Source organism: Ictalurus punctatus, chromosome 6, assembly GCF_001660625.3.
Source record: "Ictalurus punctatus breed USDA103 chromosome 6, Coco_2.0, whole genome shotgun sequence".
Lineage (NCBI taxonomy): Eukaryota > Metazoa > Chordata > Actinopteri > Siluriformes > Ictaluridae > Ictalurus > Ictalurus punctatus.
The window spans coordinates 15,925,802-15,938,844 of record NC_030421.2 but is presented as its reverse complement, the minus strand read 5'-3'; the positions used below and the strand labels follow the sequence as shown (position 1 = coordinate 15,938,844).

The following is a 13,043-nucleotide window of genomic DNA, read 5'->3' as shown; positions in this document are numbered from 1 at the left end:
AGTGCTGCGTAAATCAGTAAGTCACACCATGCATGAACACTCACTCGGACTTTGATGATCTTGCTGTGAAAGCTGTTGAGCATCACTATAACATCTCCAGCATCTGCAGGTGAGTCTGTTCCATCGTGCCTAGATATAGCGGGATAAAAAACAATCCTGCATTACTGATGGTAAAAGAACGCCTGCACAACAGAGCAACTATATATAGTACTGTGCAAAAGTCTTTTGCAAAGAAATGCTGCAGAGCAAAGATGTCTTCAAAAATAATGAAATGAAATGTTTCTATATTAATAAAAATACTATACAGGGCAGTAAACAGTAATGACAAAAGTAAGAGTAATTTATGTCTGAAAAGTGTTTCTTACATAATATGGTGCTTTCTTTACTGACATACAAAAATGTATCTGGGTGTGCTGGAAAACTGATGTTGTGAAATCTAAAATGTTTTCTTTTTGTACTGACTTAATAATGTAGACGTCATAAATCTGTAACAAAGTTTGTAATAAAAAAAAAAAAAGGGTGCCTAAGAGTTTTGCACAGTACTGTATATGCAGTAGACAAGTACAGTAGTAATCTTCATGTCATTAGAGTAAAACCTAGGAATTGAGCACATTATGTTACGGTGTCACATGTTAAGACTAACAGAAACAGAAGGAACTACATTGTTGTACTACTGCATACTTCAGTGTAGCCACATTTATGTTATTATCTAATAAGCCACTATTATTGTAGCTGCTCTTTATTATCTTAAGCCACTTACAGTTACAATCAAAATGATCCAACCCCCATTGCAAATCAGGTTTATTGTCAAAATTTACAGACTTTCAGCTGTTTGCAATGAACAAATCAAACAAAAGCAATTGAAGTAGTTCAACACAACAAATGCGTCAAGTGGTTTCCCCAAATTCAACTGAAAATACAACTTATAATGATTTCTCCAGTGTCAAAATTATTCAACCACTTCATGGCAAGCATCTTTAGTACTTAGTAGAGCAAACTTTTGCTGTTATGCAAACGAGATGCATAGCTTCTGGCAGCGTTCCTGAGGAATCTTAGCCCATTCCTCATGAGCAATGGCCTCCAGGTCAGTAATATTCTTGGGTTTGTGTGCTGCAACCACCTTCTTTAAACCCCACCAGAGATTTTCTATAGGGTTCAAGTCAGGTGACTAACGTCCAGAGCAAAACTAGAGAAGCAGACTTCAGGACGCCAAACATGTTTGTTCATAAGTGGGGCATTTGGTACGTTTCATTTTTAAATAAACTTAACCGTCAATGCTTAACCCTCATGTATACAAAAAACAAAAACAAACAAACAACAAACAAACCCACATACACCCAGTGATACAGGACACGGTGGACTATTTCAGTTTTCTTTCAACTTACTTATACCGAGGTCATTAATTAAACGGTCTGTCCTGATTATATTGGCAGGACCATCAATCATGTTCTCATCTGTCACAGACATGCGTGCGTGAGTGAATGCACTACAGGTTTTCTCTCCATACACACAAATTGTTAACCTGGAGAATAATGGTGCTGCCAGGGTATAGATTTGTCTACAGAAATGATGGACAAATCTTTTGATTTGATGTGATCTGTGTGCGATTTGAGCCCAGCCTCTAAGGGAGCACCTCTAGCCAAAAGGGAGATTGGAATGGGGGAAAAAAAATGGAAAGTGAGGCACTGCAGTTTATTCTAAATTGCAATTTCTTACCCTCAATCTACAAATTACCAGGCTTCATTGTTAGCATAAAAAGCAGTGCACATTCACTTTCAGATCAAGTGGAATTTCACTGATTTTAGATGTTTGTACACACACACACACACGAACTATTTTCTAGTATCCATGTCAATCCGTCACACTTACAGCCATCGTGGGACGTTATATAATTCATTAAAAGGGACTAAACTTCCATTTGGATCCACCGCTCACCCCGCTTAGAGGTAGAAAATTATACATGGCAATCACAATAAACTTTAACAGCTATTACCACTTTAGCGGTTTCTATCCGGTAGATTAAGCTTGATGCTCACAATGGGCTTCTTTCTCCTAAGATAAAGCCCTACTCACGCCTGTATCTGATAAATGTCTTCAGAACGTCCCTTACGCAACCTCAGGATCCAGGCACCCGGGTTAGCCTTCAGCTGGAAGTATCCCTGCAAAACAAGTTAGAGCACAATCAAAACGTAAGAATTAACAACGGATGCGTGAAAGCATATTACCTCGCACATCGTACACATTCAGAGTTCAAAATTCAAAATGCATTTGACATTTAATATTGTGGTTTAAGCTGCAGTCCTGCAGAGTCTTAGATACATAAAAAAATATGAAAAAAAAGAAATATATTAACATACTTCCTATTCTCTATTTGACAACAAATGAACACTGGCTTCAAGCATCATGAAGATTTTTTAAAAAGATTTCTCCTGCAGAAATTATCTTTTACTTGCTTCTGTCTCTACAGGTGAAGTGATCAGGGTTCTTTGAAGGCCATACCATTTGCTGCAGAACTCTTTGATCTTTTCACTGAATATAGCTCTTTAATTTTAGAAAAATAATTATATTTTGCTCTTGAGACACACTAATACGACAATTTTTTTGTACATGGACTATTAATTAAAATCTGATTTGGAAAACCAATCCAACCCACGAAAACCCTTGTTGATATTTAACACATCCCTAGGTTTGTTCTTACCAGGTTGGCCATGACGATGGTATCATGCATGAGTGGCTCCTGCTTCATCCCGAGTGTAAACTGCAGTCCTCGTGGAGGCTGACCTGTGGACAGGTCGAAACAGTGGCCCTCCAGCAGCAAATACTCCAGTTCATACACTGCGTTTACAACACCACTGACCTGAGAGTACACAGCACAATCGGATTATTGTAATAATCTAATAATCCCCATCTATGAATTGGCTACATCACTCTCTCCTCTGCACTAATAGTTGGCGTGTGCCGGGCGTCCATGTGGTGTTTGAGAAGACCCCCCCCATACTATGTAAAGATCTGTTTCAAAACTACTTTATCTATATTGACAAAAAGAGTATGCTTCGCTATGTTTAACAAGAAACACACCAGTTTTTCCACAAGTACCTCTTGTAGGTGAATGTTGTCTAGGTCGTATGGGCTCTGGACTGCCTCCACCATCCAGCTCTCTGGTGTGATCATGTTCAGCGTAAGCAACGGGGATTCTGGGATTTCAGCGAAGCGAGCCATCGGGCCTGGTGACAGCGTGTCGTTCCCCAAGAAAGCCACGTCGGCTTCCATAACAAAACGATAGAAGCTGATGGATAGAAGCAACAAACACAGAGAAAATAATACTTTTATAATGCATGTACATGTGTAGTACAGACACCATGTGAACATATAGGTCACTTTATAGGTGTACAAATTAAAACTGTAGCCCATATATTGCTATGTAGAGTTTGTCAATCCTCCCACCCAGTTCATCAGTCAAAAAAAAAAAAAAAAAAACCGGTGTAAAGGGAAAATAATACGTTGTGGACTACATTTTGTAACTGTATAAATAAAATACCCTGATAAAATGGCAACTTATGTTTTGGTAGATCAGATGACCTTGACCCGACCGTTCATTAACTTGACAATAATAAAATCTAATGTTTTTTTGACCATGCCAATGCTATGACTTATCACGCATAGGAAACATACCAGGAACCCCTATGATTGGTCAGAAGGCTAAGTGCAAACTGAAAACTTGCTCATTTGCATATTGTAGACTTTTGGAATATCTATATTGCAAAGGCCATTACAGCAATAACAAATAAAATTAAATATTTTATGCATCCCTAGTACGCATGCAGAAAAATTTCGTCCTCAGAGCATGTATGTGCATACATTAAAACTGGGCCTTCATTACGGGGGCAGAAATGCCATTAGTATAAAGAAATCATTTTCAGTGCAGTGGGTCACACTGTATTTGCCAGATTAAATTTTAACATTGACAGAACTCACAGAAGACTCTGTGTTTGTAAGACTTAATGAAAAGAAATGTAATATTTTAATGAACTCATTGTGTTGATAAGGTACAAATGAGAACCGGTAGAGTTCTGCCTTGTAGATGTCTTAAAAGTGTGTGTGTGTGTGTGTGTGTGTGTGTGTGTGTGTGTGTGTGTGTGTTTGTTTTGACACACATGGAACAGAAAGGTTAATTTGGTACCATCTCTCACCTCTTCAGGGGCATCTCTGACAGCTTGGCTCTGCAGTTCATGAACAACTGAACCCTCAAATTTACCACCTGACCAAGGACCTGCAGGAGCAGTACACACACACACACACACACACACACACACCACAGGATTCAGCAAGGAGTTATCAGCCTAAAGCTCAGAGTTCATGGCCATTGCTCTTATTTAAGTACTTTATTCAGCACACCACAGAGGCTTAAGCACAAATCTGGCACTAGCAGCTACTCAGCCAGTGATGAGTGCTAGGTCAGTAAACTGGAACAGTATTCACAGTGCACAGAAGGAGGCTGCATTCTCACCAAACACACAATCAATTAACAGCAGCTCTTACGATCAATAACGGGGCCAACTTCTGAGCATCCCTTGTGAGCGGATCCACAGTTGCAACCACATCAAAAAACACCTCATCTTCCCGTGGGGAAAGGTGCAAAACACTGCAAGCATGAATCAAATCCGGAATGTTGTTTATTTTAGCAAACCAACTGAAATTTGGCACATCACACAAGAGGGATGATTTCGTTTGTTTTTGTTGAAAAATGATTAGTCACCTGTGTTTGTCTTTCACAAATTTGACATCCTTCCTGGCCTCTGTTTTGGGAGCAGCTGAGAGGAGAGCATCCACTTTCATAATAAGATCGCACGCACTAGGGAGGAAGAAAGCACTACATCACTCGGATGCCTAAAGCCTCTATTTATATTAGTATCAATCAATAAACGTGTTAAAAAATATTGCTTGTGGTCCAGGAACAGCATGATAAAGATTCTAATCTAGCCCACCAAATAAATTTAGAAACCTAAAATACAGTCCTGTTGTGGACCATAATTGAATTAAGAGTGTTTTTTTTTTGGTTGTTTTTTTTTTAAAACAGTTAGTCTCCCTAATTCCACTAGAGGGCAAAACAGAGCAATAAAACTCAACTACTGTCAAATTGTGCTAACGATGTGCAAGTCTTAATTCAAAAGCTTAAAAGGTTATGTACACATGCTTACGTACATGTGCTTTTTTTGTTTTTTATTATTAATAAATTTGCAAAGATTTCAAACAAACTTTTCACGTTGTCATTATGGGGTATTGTTTGTAGAATTTTGAGGAAAATAAGGAATTTAATCCATTTTGGAATAAGGCTGAAACATAACAAAATGTGGAAAAAGTGAAGCGCTGTGAATACTTTCCGGATGCACTGTAATCTAAGATTAATAATAAATGTTTTTTTTTTTTGTTTGTTTTTTTAAACATGCTGCTCAACAAAGTCAAATGTATAATCGTTGATGTTGGTGACTTCTCCAAGAGACTTTTTTTTTTTTTTTTTTTTTTTTTTTTAACATTTATTGAAGGAGTCTCGGTTGTAAGCGTTTTGTGACAGTAAATGTTTCCCAGTGCAGCAAAGTCTTCAAGAGAGTGCAGAGTTTATGGTTTCTGGGTTCTCAGTAAAATGAAAAGTTGGGTTTATTTTCTGAGAGAGAGGGAAAGCGAGAGAGAGAGAGAGAGAGAGGCTGACAAAGGAACAAATGATTGTCGCAGCTATAATGTAAAATGTGAAAACGGGAGCAAACTTGTCTCTCAGACGTTCCACAACATTAAATCTAACTATAAACTGTGCAACATGTCATTCATTAATAAATGAAACAGTGTAATCATTGTGGTATAACCAGAATAACACACTCCAGACTGTGCTGTTATATGAATCTAATGCATTTCTGAGGGGTATCGCATTATTTTTGTCTGTCCTGTGTTATTCCTTACATATATTTAATCCATTTGTGCAATCACAATGTACCTTTATGATAAATGCAGATATATTAACACATTTACGAGTTGTTGTTGAAGTATTCTTGGGTGATGTTTATGGTCTGGCACAATTGACTATGTGTAATACGGCCTTGTTGCCTGAAATTATCTTGGCACCCCTTTGTTAAGTTATTCTTTGCGAGAATTTTTCAACAGTCAAATTTTAACCATGCTAACTTCAGCTATGATGGCTAAACAAAACATGTGTCTCTATGTTTGTTTTATGAATCTCAAGAGATGGGGAAGGAGGTGCATACTTTTTGGGCGTCAAGTTCATTTGCTTTACTTTAGCCTTGATCTTATCTGCCGAGGTGCTGAGCGTGAGTTTCTCCAGCAAGTGAAAGTCATCTGTGCTGAACTCTTCTTCTTCTGCAAATGGACCCAGGACCTAGAGAGGGACAGGAAATATTAGTCTTATCACATATAACACACATGAGCACACACACATACACACAGCAAGGAAGGTATGTCTTAGAGTGAAAGAATTAGAGTAAGAAAAAATAAACTAACAGAAAGTAGTAGATTCTGTTCCTGTCTGAGTAGAAGATGGCTTATTTCCAGCAACATCAAAGCCATGGTATGGTTAATGGTTTTAATGCTAATGAGACATGCGAGTTACCACATTTCTTTAATCTCTACGCCAGATGGCCACTTTAATTTGCTTCAGTCAGGTAAATAAAATTAAAGGAAAAACAGTGACTCTATGCTCATGCATTTTGTTGCCATGTTTAAAGTCCATTTGTTCTGTGAAAGGGAAGCATCACTTCAAATCAATACATAGCTATTCTAACTGATCACCTTTATCTAGAGACGCACCGATACTACATTTCTCAACCATTGCCAATAGCTGATTATTCAGAGTGATACCGGCCGAAGCCGATACCGACAGTTTGGTGGTTCTGCCTTTTATACCTTACTTTAAATGAATAATAATTAATTCCACAATTCTGAAAGAAATGCAAATAAAAACATTATCTTCTCCACTTCAGCAAGTTGTTTCACAGTAACTGGTCTCATAAACAGAAAACACATTACTCTAAGATTAACACATGAAAATTCTGACGATTAAAGTAAGATTTCTTAACTTATTGAATGTTATTAATTCATATTAACATTGACTGAATTCTAAAAACCTGCTGTTAGTCTCACATTCACTCACCACAAACAAAAGCATTTCTACTTCTTCATTAACATCAAACTGGTAATATATAATATCAACTTTGTATATATTAAAATTAACTGGATATGAAATATACTACTCTACAAAAATATTTTTCTGTGCAATATCTACTTTTTTGTCACCTCATCTTCATTTAAATCTTTTAACCGTGCACTGGCACTTTAATTCAGCTCGAGCAGTGCGGTAAAAAAAAAAAAAAAAATTTTTTGACTCGACGCTGAATCTCCCGCTTCACTGCCGCAGCATCCGGTGTAAAAGCACTCATTCATTAGCATGCACACCGAAAAAAATACACGCTCCTTCTGCTTTGCTGCGGCGAGCGGTGTAAAGTTTTAGCAGTGTAGAGCTTACAAACTGCAGTTTTGTCGTCATTGTCACCAAATTCAAAGTAATTCCATACAAAAGACATCACTTTTGCACAAAGCAGGAATTCGATGCGTTTTCCCATCCTCCTTTTATTGACAGGATACAATCGGCCCTGACCATCGGCTGTTTGTAAACTATCGATTTTAAACGAATTGATTATTGGCCGATACATCGGTGCATCTCTACTTTACCCTATGATGGACATTTCTATCCTGAGACTGATAACCCCATCCACAGGGCATAAGACCTCAATGAATGGATAGATTAGTGTGAAAATGATGTGAATCATATGTTATGGCCTTCACACTCATCAAATCTCAACCCAACTGAGCACTGAGTGAACTGATGTATTAGAGCACTCTCTACTATACATATCAAAGAACCAAGTGAGGGAAGTGTTCCTGCAGCTTGTGGTGCCTCAAGACTTTATGATGGGGTTTCCTTTATTTTGTCCCTTAATGTGGCATAAATATGTTGCTTGCTCTTGGATCAATTATGAAGGCATCCCTGATCATCAGAAAAAGTTGAGTGCTATAATTTCGGGGCCATTTTGCACATTTTTACTTGACATTCTCTAAAAAGCTGTCAGTTTAGCATAATTGCTGTTGATAAGCCGAACACTTAAAACACTTCAAGTGAAGATAATTAGCAATTAAAGACCTTTAATACCAAGAACAAGAAGCTCAAATCTGCTCTAAGAACGCAGCATTAGTGAACTTGGTGTCTGAAATTGGCTTAGTTTTCCCTTTAAGGCTCCTATATATGGACAGTAATATGAAGTGTCAGGACTGTCGCATGCTGGTGCCTGCCTGTGCTTTCACGCCAGTGGCAAGGCTGCTGAGAAAATAGTGTCTGAAACACACTGCACACACTCACCTGTGACCCGAAGAAAATGTTGCATGCTGAGTAAATGGCAGGAAAGATTGGGATGCCAGGCTGTGTGACAGTGGGTGTCAGATAGGGACTACAGACCATCATTACTCATGTATCACCACATATAGAATCTACAACTGAGCAAATAGCTGGCCAAGAGTTCAGATATTAATATCACAATATACAGTCAGGTGCATCAATATTTGGACAATGACAGTTATTGTTATTTTAGCTGTGTACCATACTATATTGGAGTTGAAATAGTATAATGAATGTTTACATCCAAATCTGGTGATCAGTATAGGGATAATTGATTGCTAAGCTGTATCATAGCCAGGTGTGTGTTATTTCATCATTATTTTACATATGAGTAAGCACATAAAAGGTTTGGAGTTGATTTCAAGTGTGGTATTTGCATTGCCTATTAACTCCAAAAGAACTGTCCAAAGAGCTGCCACTGCCAGTGAAGCGAGCCATCACTAGGCTAAAAAACAAACCCAGCAGAGACGTATCAAAAGAATTAGGTTTGACCAAATCAGCTACTCTCTTTTTAAAAATAATGCATTTGTGAGCTCATGGAACACCAAAAGGCCCAGAAAACTATTGAAAATAACTGTGCTGAAGAGAGAGGAATTATTTCCCTGGTGAAGAAAAACCTTGTCACAACAGTTGGCCAAATCAAGAACACCCTCCAGGTGGTAGCTGTATCTGTGTCAAAGTCAATAATCAAGAGAAGACTTCACCAGAGTATCACAAGTTTGTGGAAAACCATTGGTAAGACTCAAAAACAGGAAGACCAGATTTGAGTTTGCCAAAAATCTAAAAGGGTTCTGGAACAACAGAGTACCAGAATGATGGGTTGAGAAGAGTACAGAGAAGGGAAGGAATTGTTCTTGATCCAAAAAGCATGCCACCTTGTCTTATGGCATGGAAATGTATGACTGTCAATGGAGCTGGTTCTCTTGCATTTATTGATGATGTGGCTGCTGGGGAAAGACGCAGGATGAATTCGGAAGTGTATAGGGCTATAGAATCTGCTCAAATTAGCCAAATGTTTCAAAATCTATTGGACAGCGCTTCACAGTGAAGATGGACAATGACCAGAAGGATACTCTGAAAGCAACCCAAGACAATTTTTAAGACAAAGAAGTGGAATGTTCTTTAATGGCCAAGTTGTTCACCTGGCCTGAATCCAAGTGAGCATGCATTTCCTTTGCTGAAGGCAAAACTAAAGGCAAAATGCCACAACAAGCAGGAACTGTATACAGCTGTAGTAAAAAGCTGGCAGAGCATCACAAGGGGGAAAAAAACCCATCAGCATCTATGGGTTCCAGACTTCAGGCAGTCATTAACTTCAAAGGATTTGCAACCAAGTATTTAAATGACAATTTAATATATGATTACATTAGGTTCTTTTTTATTTATTAAATTTTGACTCCAGTATACTGTGGTAGACAGCTAAAATAATAACAAGAACTTATGTCCTGACTGGTCTGACTGTAGTTCACTATCTGTGAGATTTGCTGTTGGCCACATATTCTGCATCTTCATATTTGTGCAGTACAGTACAGTCTTAGACACCCTTATTTTATTTCTCATAGATGTTGGCCTGCTGTTATATGAAAATCAAAGATGGGCTGGTGTGATGTGGCTCGACGCAAAGCACATAAAGTCATACTTTTTGTCTGTTTATAGTTAAGTTTAATGTTGTGGAATATCCACAAAACAAGTGCGTTCCTTCTATCACTTATGTTTTACCAACTATAAAGTCATCTTTTTTTTTTTATTATATAGGTCATCCTTACATTTTCCTTTGTTAAACAATACATTTTTAAAAATCTGTTGTATTAGGTTTAAATTATGAGTCCGCCATACAAGTCACTGTGATTGATTTGTTGCTGCAGAAACAATAATTATCGAATAAGAGCATTAATATAAATCTGTGATTTGTCTTGCAGCGACACTGCTGTCAGAGCCGCTGTTATAGAATATTAATCAACACCTTCTGATCTATCAGGATTGAGAATTCAACAGCACTGTGGTATGTTTACAAATCACTTTTCAGATGAAAACACCAAAGATGTCCTGAACCTACAGAAGCAAGTGTGACAGACGAAGTCTGCAGAAGAACTGAGCCACAGAATATTCAGGATTCTTAAAACCACCCATCAGCCAGTTTCCTAACACAACGGATAAAAACGTAATTTTTCAGTGTACTTGACAAAACATGTTTTTATTGTTCTGGAGGCAGCAAAAGCTTAGCGCAATCCTGCAGCATCATGGATGAACAAAATTGTCTTTTACTTTGATCAGGGACTCACTCGAGCTGAAATAGCTGTGTGTGTGTCAGTGATTGACAACTTCCACGTTAGTGTCCGACACTTGAAGAGGAGGCTGTCGGGTCAGACACCGACGTGTATGCGCACCGGTCCCATTCCCAAGGCACGAGATTTTCTCGTGATAAAATTACGTCATGAGAAAAGACTTTTGCTATGTTGAGATCACAAGAAAACGAGATCACGGTTTGTTATATCAAGACCACGAGAAATTAAAGTCCAGATCACAAGAAAGAATTTTTGTGTTATGTGGAGATCATGAGAAAACAATAAAGAAAAATAATAATAATACATGGCCTCTTCCGTAGTAGACTATATAAACTATTCTTTATTTGTAGGTGTTGCTTTTTCGAAACAGCTAACATTGGAGAGACTAGATCACGTTCCTCTCAGAAGTAAAGTTGGCCATGTATAAAGTGTAGGAGGAAAAAACCAAACACATGTAGCATCTCACCCTGCCATTGCTGACCACAGCAGTCTGCCCTGCTTTCACCTTCAGCAGCTCCTGACAGAATCTCTGTTGGCTGTTCAAAAATCCCAACTCCATAGTGTTGAACTTCTTCTCAAAGGCATCGTGGTCCATGCCCTGCAGCACAGAGATACATACACCTATGAATCTACATGAATCTATGAAGGCACAGAAAGGATCAGCTATATCAAATCATCTTTTCCTTGTATAATAAACTCAGGGCACATGAACACTTGTCTAAACCATATATATGAAATATAAAACTATGGTAATATAATATAGGAAGCATGTGATATTTTCATTACCGATATTCGTGATACAAGCTTACAGTCCTGCTTAATTTTATGGACTACAGCACAAAACAATGTACTCAATTATTAAGAGAGACCCCACTCAAAAAACTCAAACATTACAGTACTTACAGAAAGATATGATAATCAACCAAGCTGTTACATTCATTTTACTGGCAATTAAACATTGGTTTGTGTGTCAATGGAGCATTTGTTTTGCAGACATACATTATTCAGATTTCCACAAACCCTCAAAGGAGAGAGGAGAAACAAAAATACCATTACCAGCATAATCATAAAAATCCTGCAGCACAAGCTCTCATAGCACCCTGCTCATATACTGTTTCACATCTCAGTTTACAGTGCAGTTTCCCGTTTAAAACGGGATTTAAGAGACATAGACAGGGACATCAACATGTCTTCAATGACTAATCCGTTCCAAATTGGTTCATTTTCTGCAGGAGACACATGGATCAATGTCCCTAGAGAAGTAAGACTCAGCACATACACAACAACATCTCATCACAGCTCATCAGGTATGGCTGAACCAAGCACAATCAGCAGGGGTATAAACTGTGTACACCTCTGCTTGTCTAGCTCATGAAAGATTACAAACTGCACAAGGGAGATACAAACAAAATAAAATCACAATGCACAACATAAGGAAAGACAAATCGTATTCATGGGGAAAAAAAACAAACAAAAATACCCTTTGGTTATATGGAAAATCAATTCAAACGACGAATAAACAGGACCACCTCTTGCTCAGTACCACTTAGTCCTGCTAAATGGTCACTGTCGGCTCTGCTAACCTTTAAGAGTAGGTCTTTAATCTTGGTGCCCTGTGTGAGGAGTTGCACAGTCTCTTCTTTGAGAAGTTTTAAGGTGAAATCGAGAGTATTCTTGGTGCTTTGTGTGAGAAAGGAGGCCCAGATTGCTCTGTATAAGCTGCTGTTGTCTTCTGTGGGTTGGTCACTGGGGTTATTAATCACACCAACACGGCTACTGGAACTACTGGACTTCTGCAAGCGCAAAAATTAAAGGTTAGTGATGTGCAGAAAATGGCAACGGTCTACAAATTTTTTCTCACATCCAAAAGGATTTACAACGTATTTAATGAGCAAAAAGTTTCATAACCAAAAAATATTTAATGAGTTATATTGCATCTGCAATTTTTTTTAACCAACAACCATTGTGGAGTTCTACGCAGATGAAACTTGTATCATTAAACATTTTTTAAAAAATTAAACGTACCTCAATTTCGTAGTCTAAGCTATTTATTTCATTTCGAGCACGCCCAACAAGTTACCATGTTAGGCTAAGGTGCACACAGAGCGGTTTCTTAATAATTACACTATAAATGTTATATATGCTATGTAATGATCAAAATCCAAACCTGAATATCAAAATTCTACCTTCCACAGAGCACAGAAGACAAAATTTCAGCTTAACAAGCTGTATACCTGATCATATGTAATGGAAATGCAGGTTTACAATAAACTCACAGTCAGTACATATTATTATTATGTTAT

The 13,043-nt window shown here is 37.9% G+C and overlaps 1 protein-coding gene across 4 annotated transcripts in view; it reads right to left on the bottom strand.

Moving 5' to 3' along the window:
• Positions 1–13,043, bottom strand: part of uggt2 (UDP-glucose glycoprotein glucosyltransferase 2) — a 51,544-nt gene that overhangs the window by 11,700 nt on the left and 26,801 nt on the right. For all 4 annotated transcript variants that reach the window (XM_017469277.2, XM_017469276.3, XM_017469278.2 and 1 more), the window contains exons 22-31: positions 12,324–12,533; positions 11,207–11,338; positions 6,255–6,385; positions 4,757–4,852; positions 4,540–4,642; positions 4,191–4,270; positions 3,097–3,286; positions 2,699–2,857; positions 2,074–2,159; positions 45–129 (exon numbers count right to left, since the gene is read on the bottom strand). In XM_017469277.2, coding sequence (XP_017324766.1) covers positions 45–129; positions 2,074–2,159; positions 2,699–2,857; positions 3,097–3,286; positions 4,191–4,270; positions 4,540–4,642; positions 4,757–4,852; positions 6,255–6,385; positions 11,207–11,338; positions 12,324–12,533 — 1,272 coding nt within the window. The remainder of the gene's footprint in view (positions 1–44; positions 130–2,073; positions 2,160–2,698; positions 2,858–3,096; positions 3,287–4,190; positions 4,271–4,539; positions 4,643–4,756; positions 4,853–6,254; positions 6,386–11,206; positions 11,339–12,323; positions 12,534–13,043) is intronic.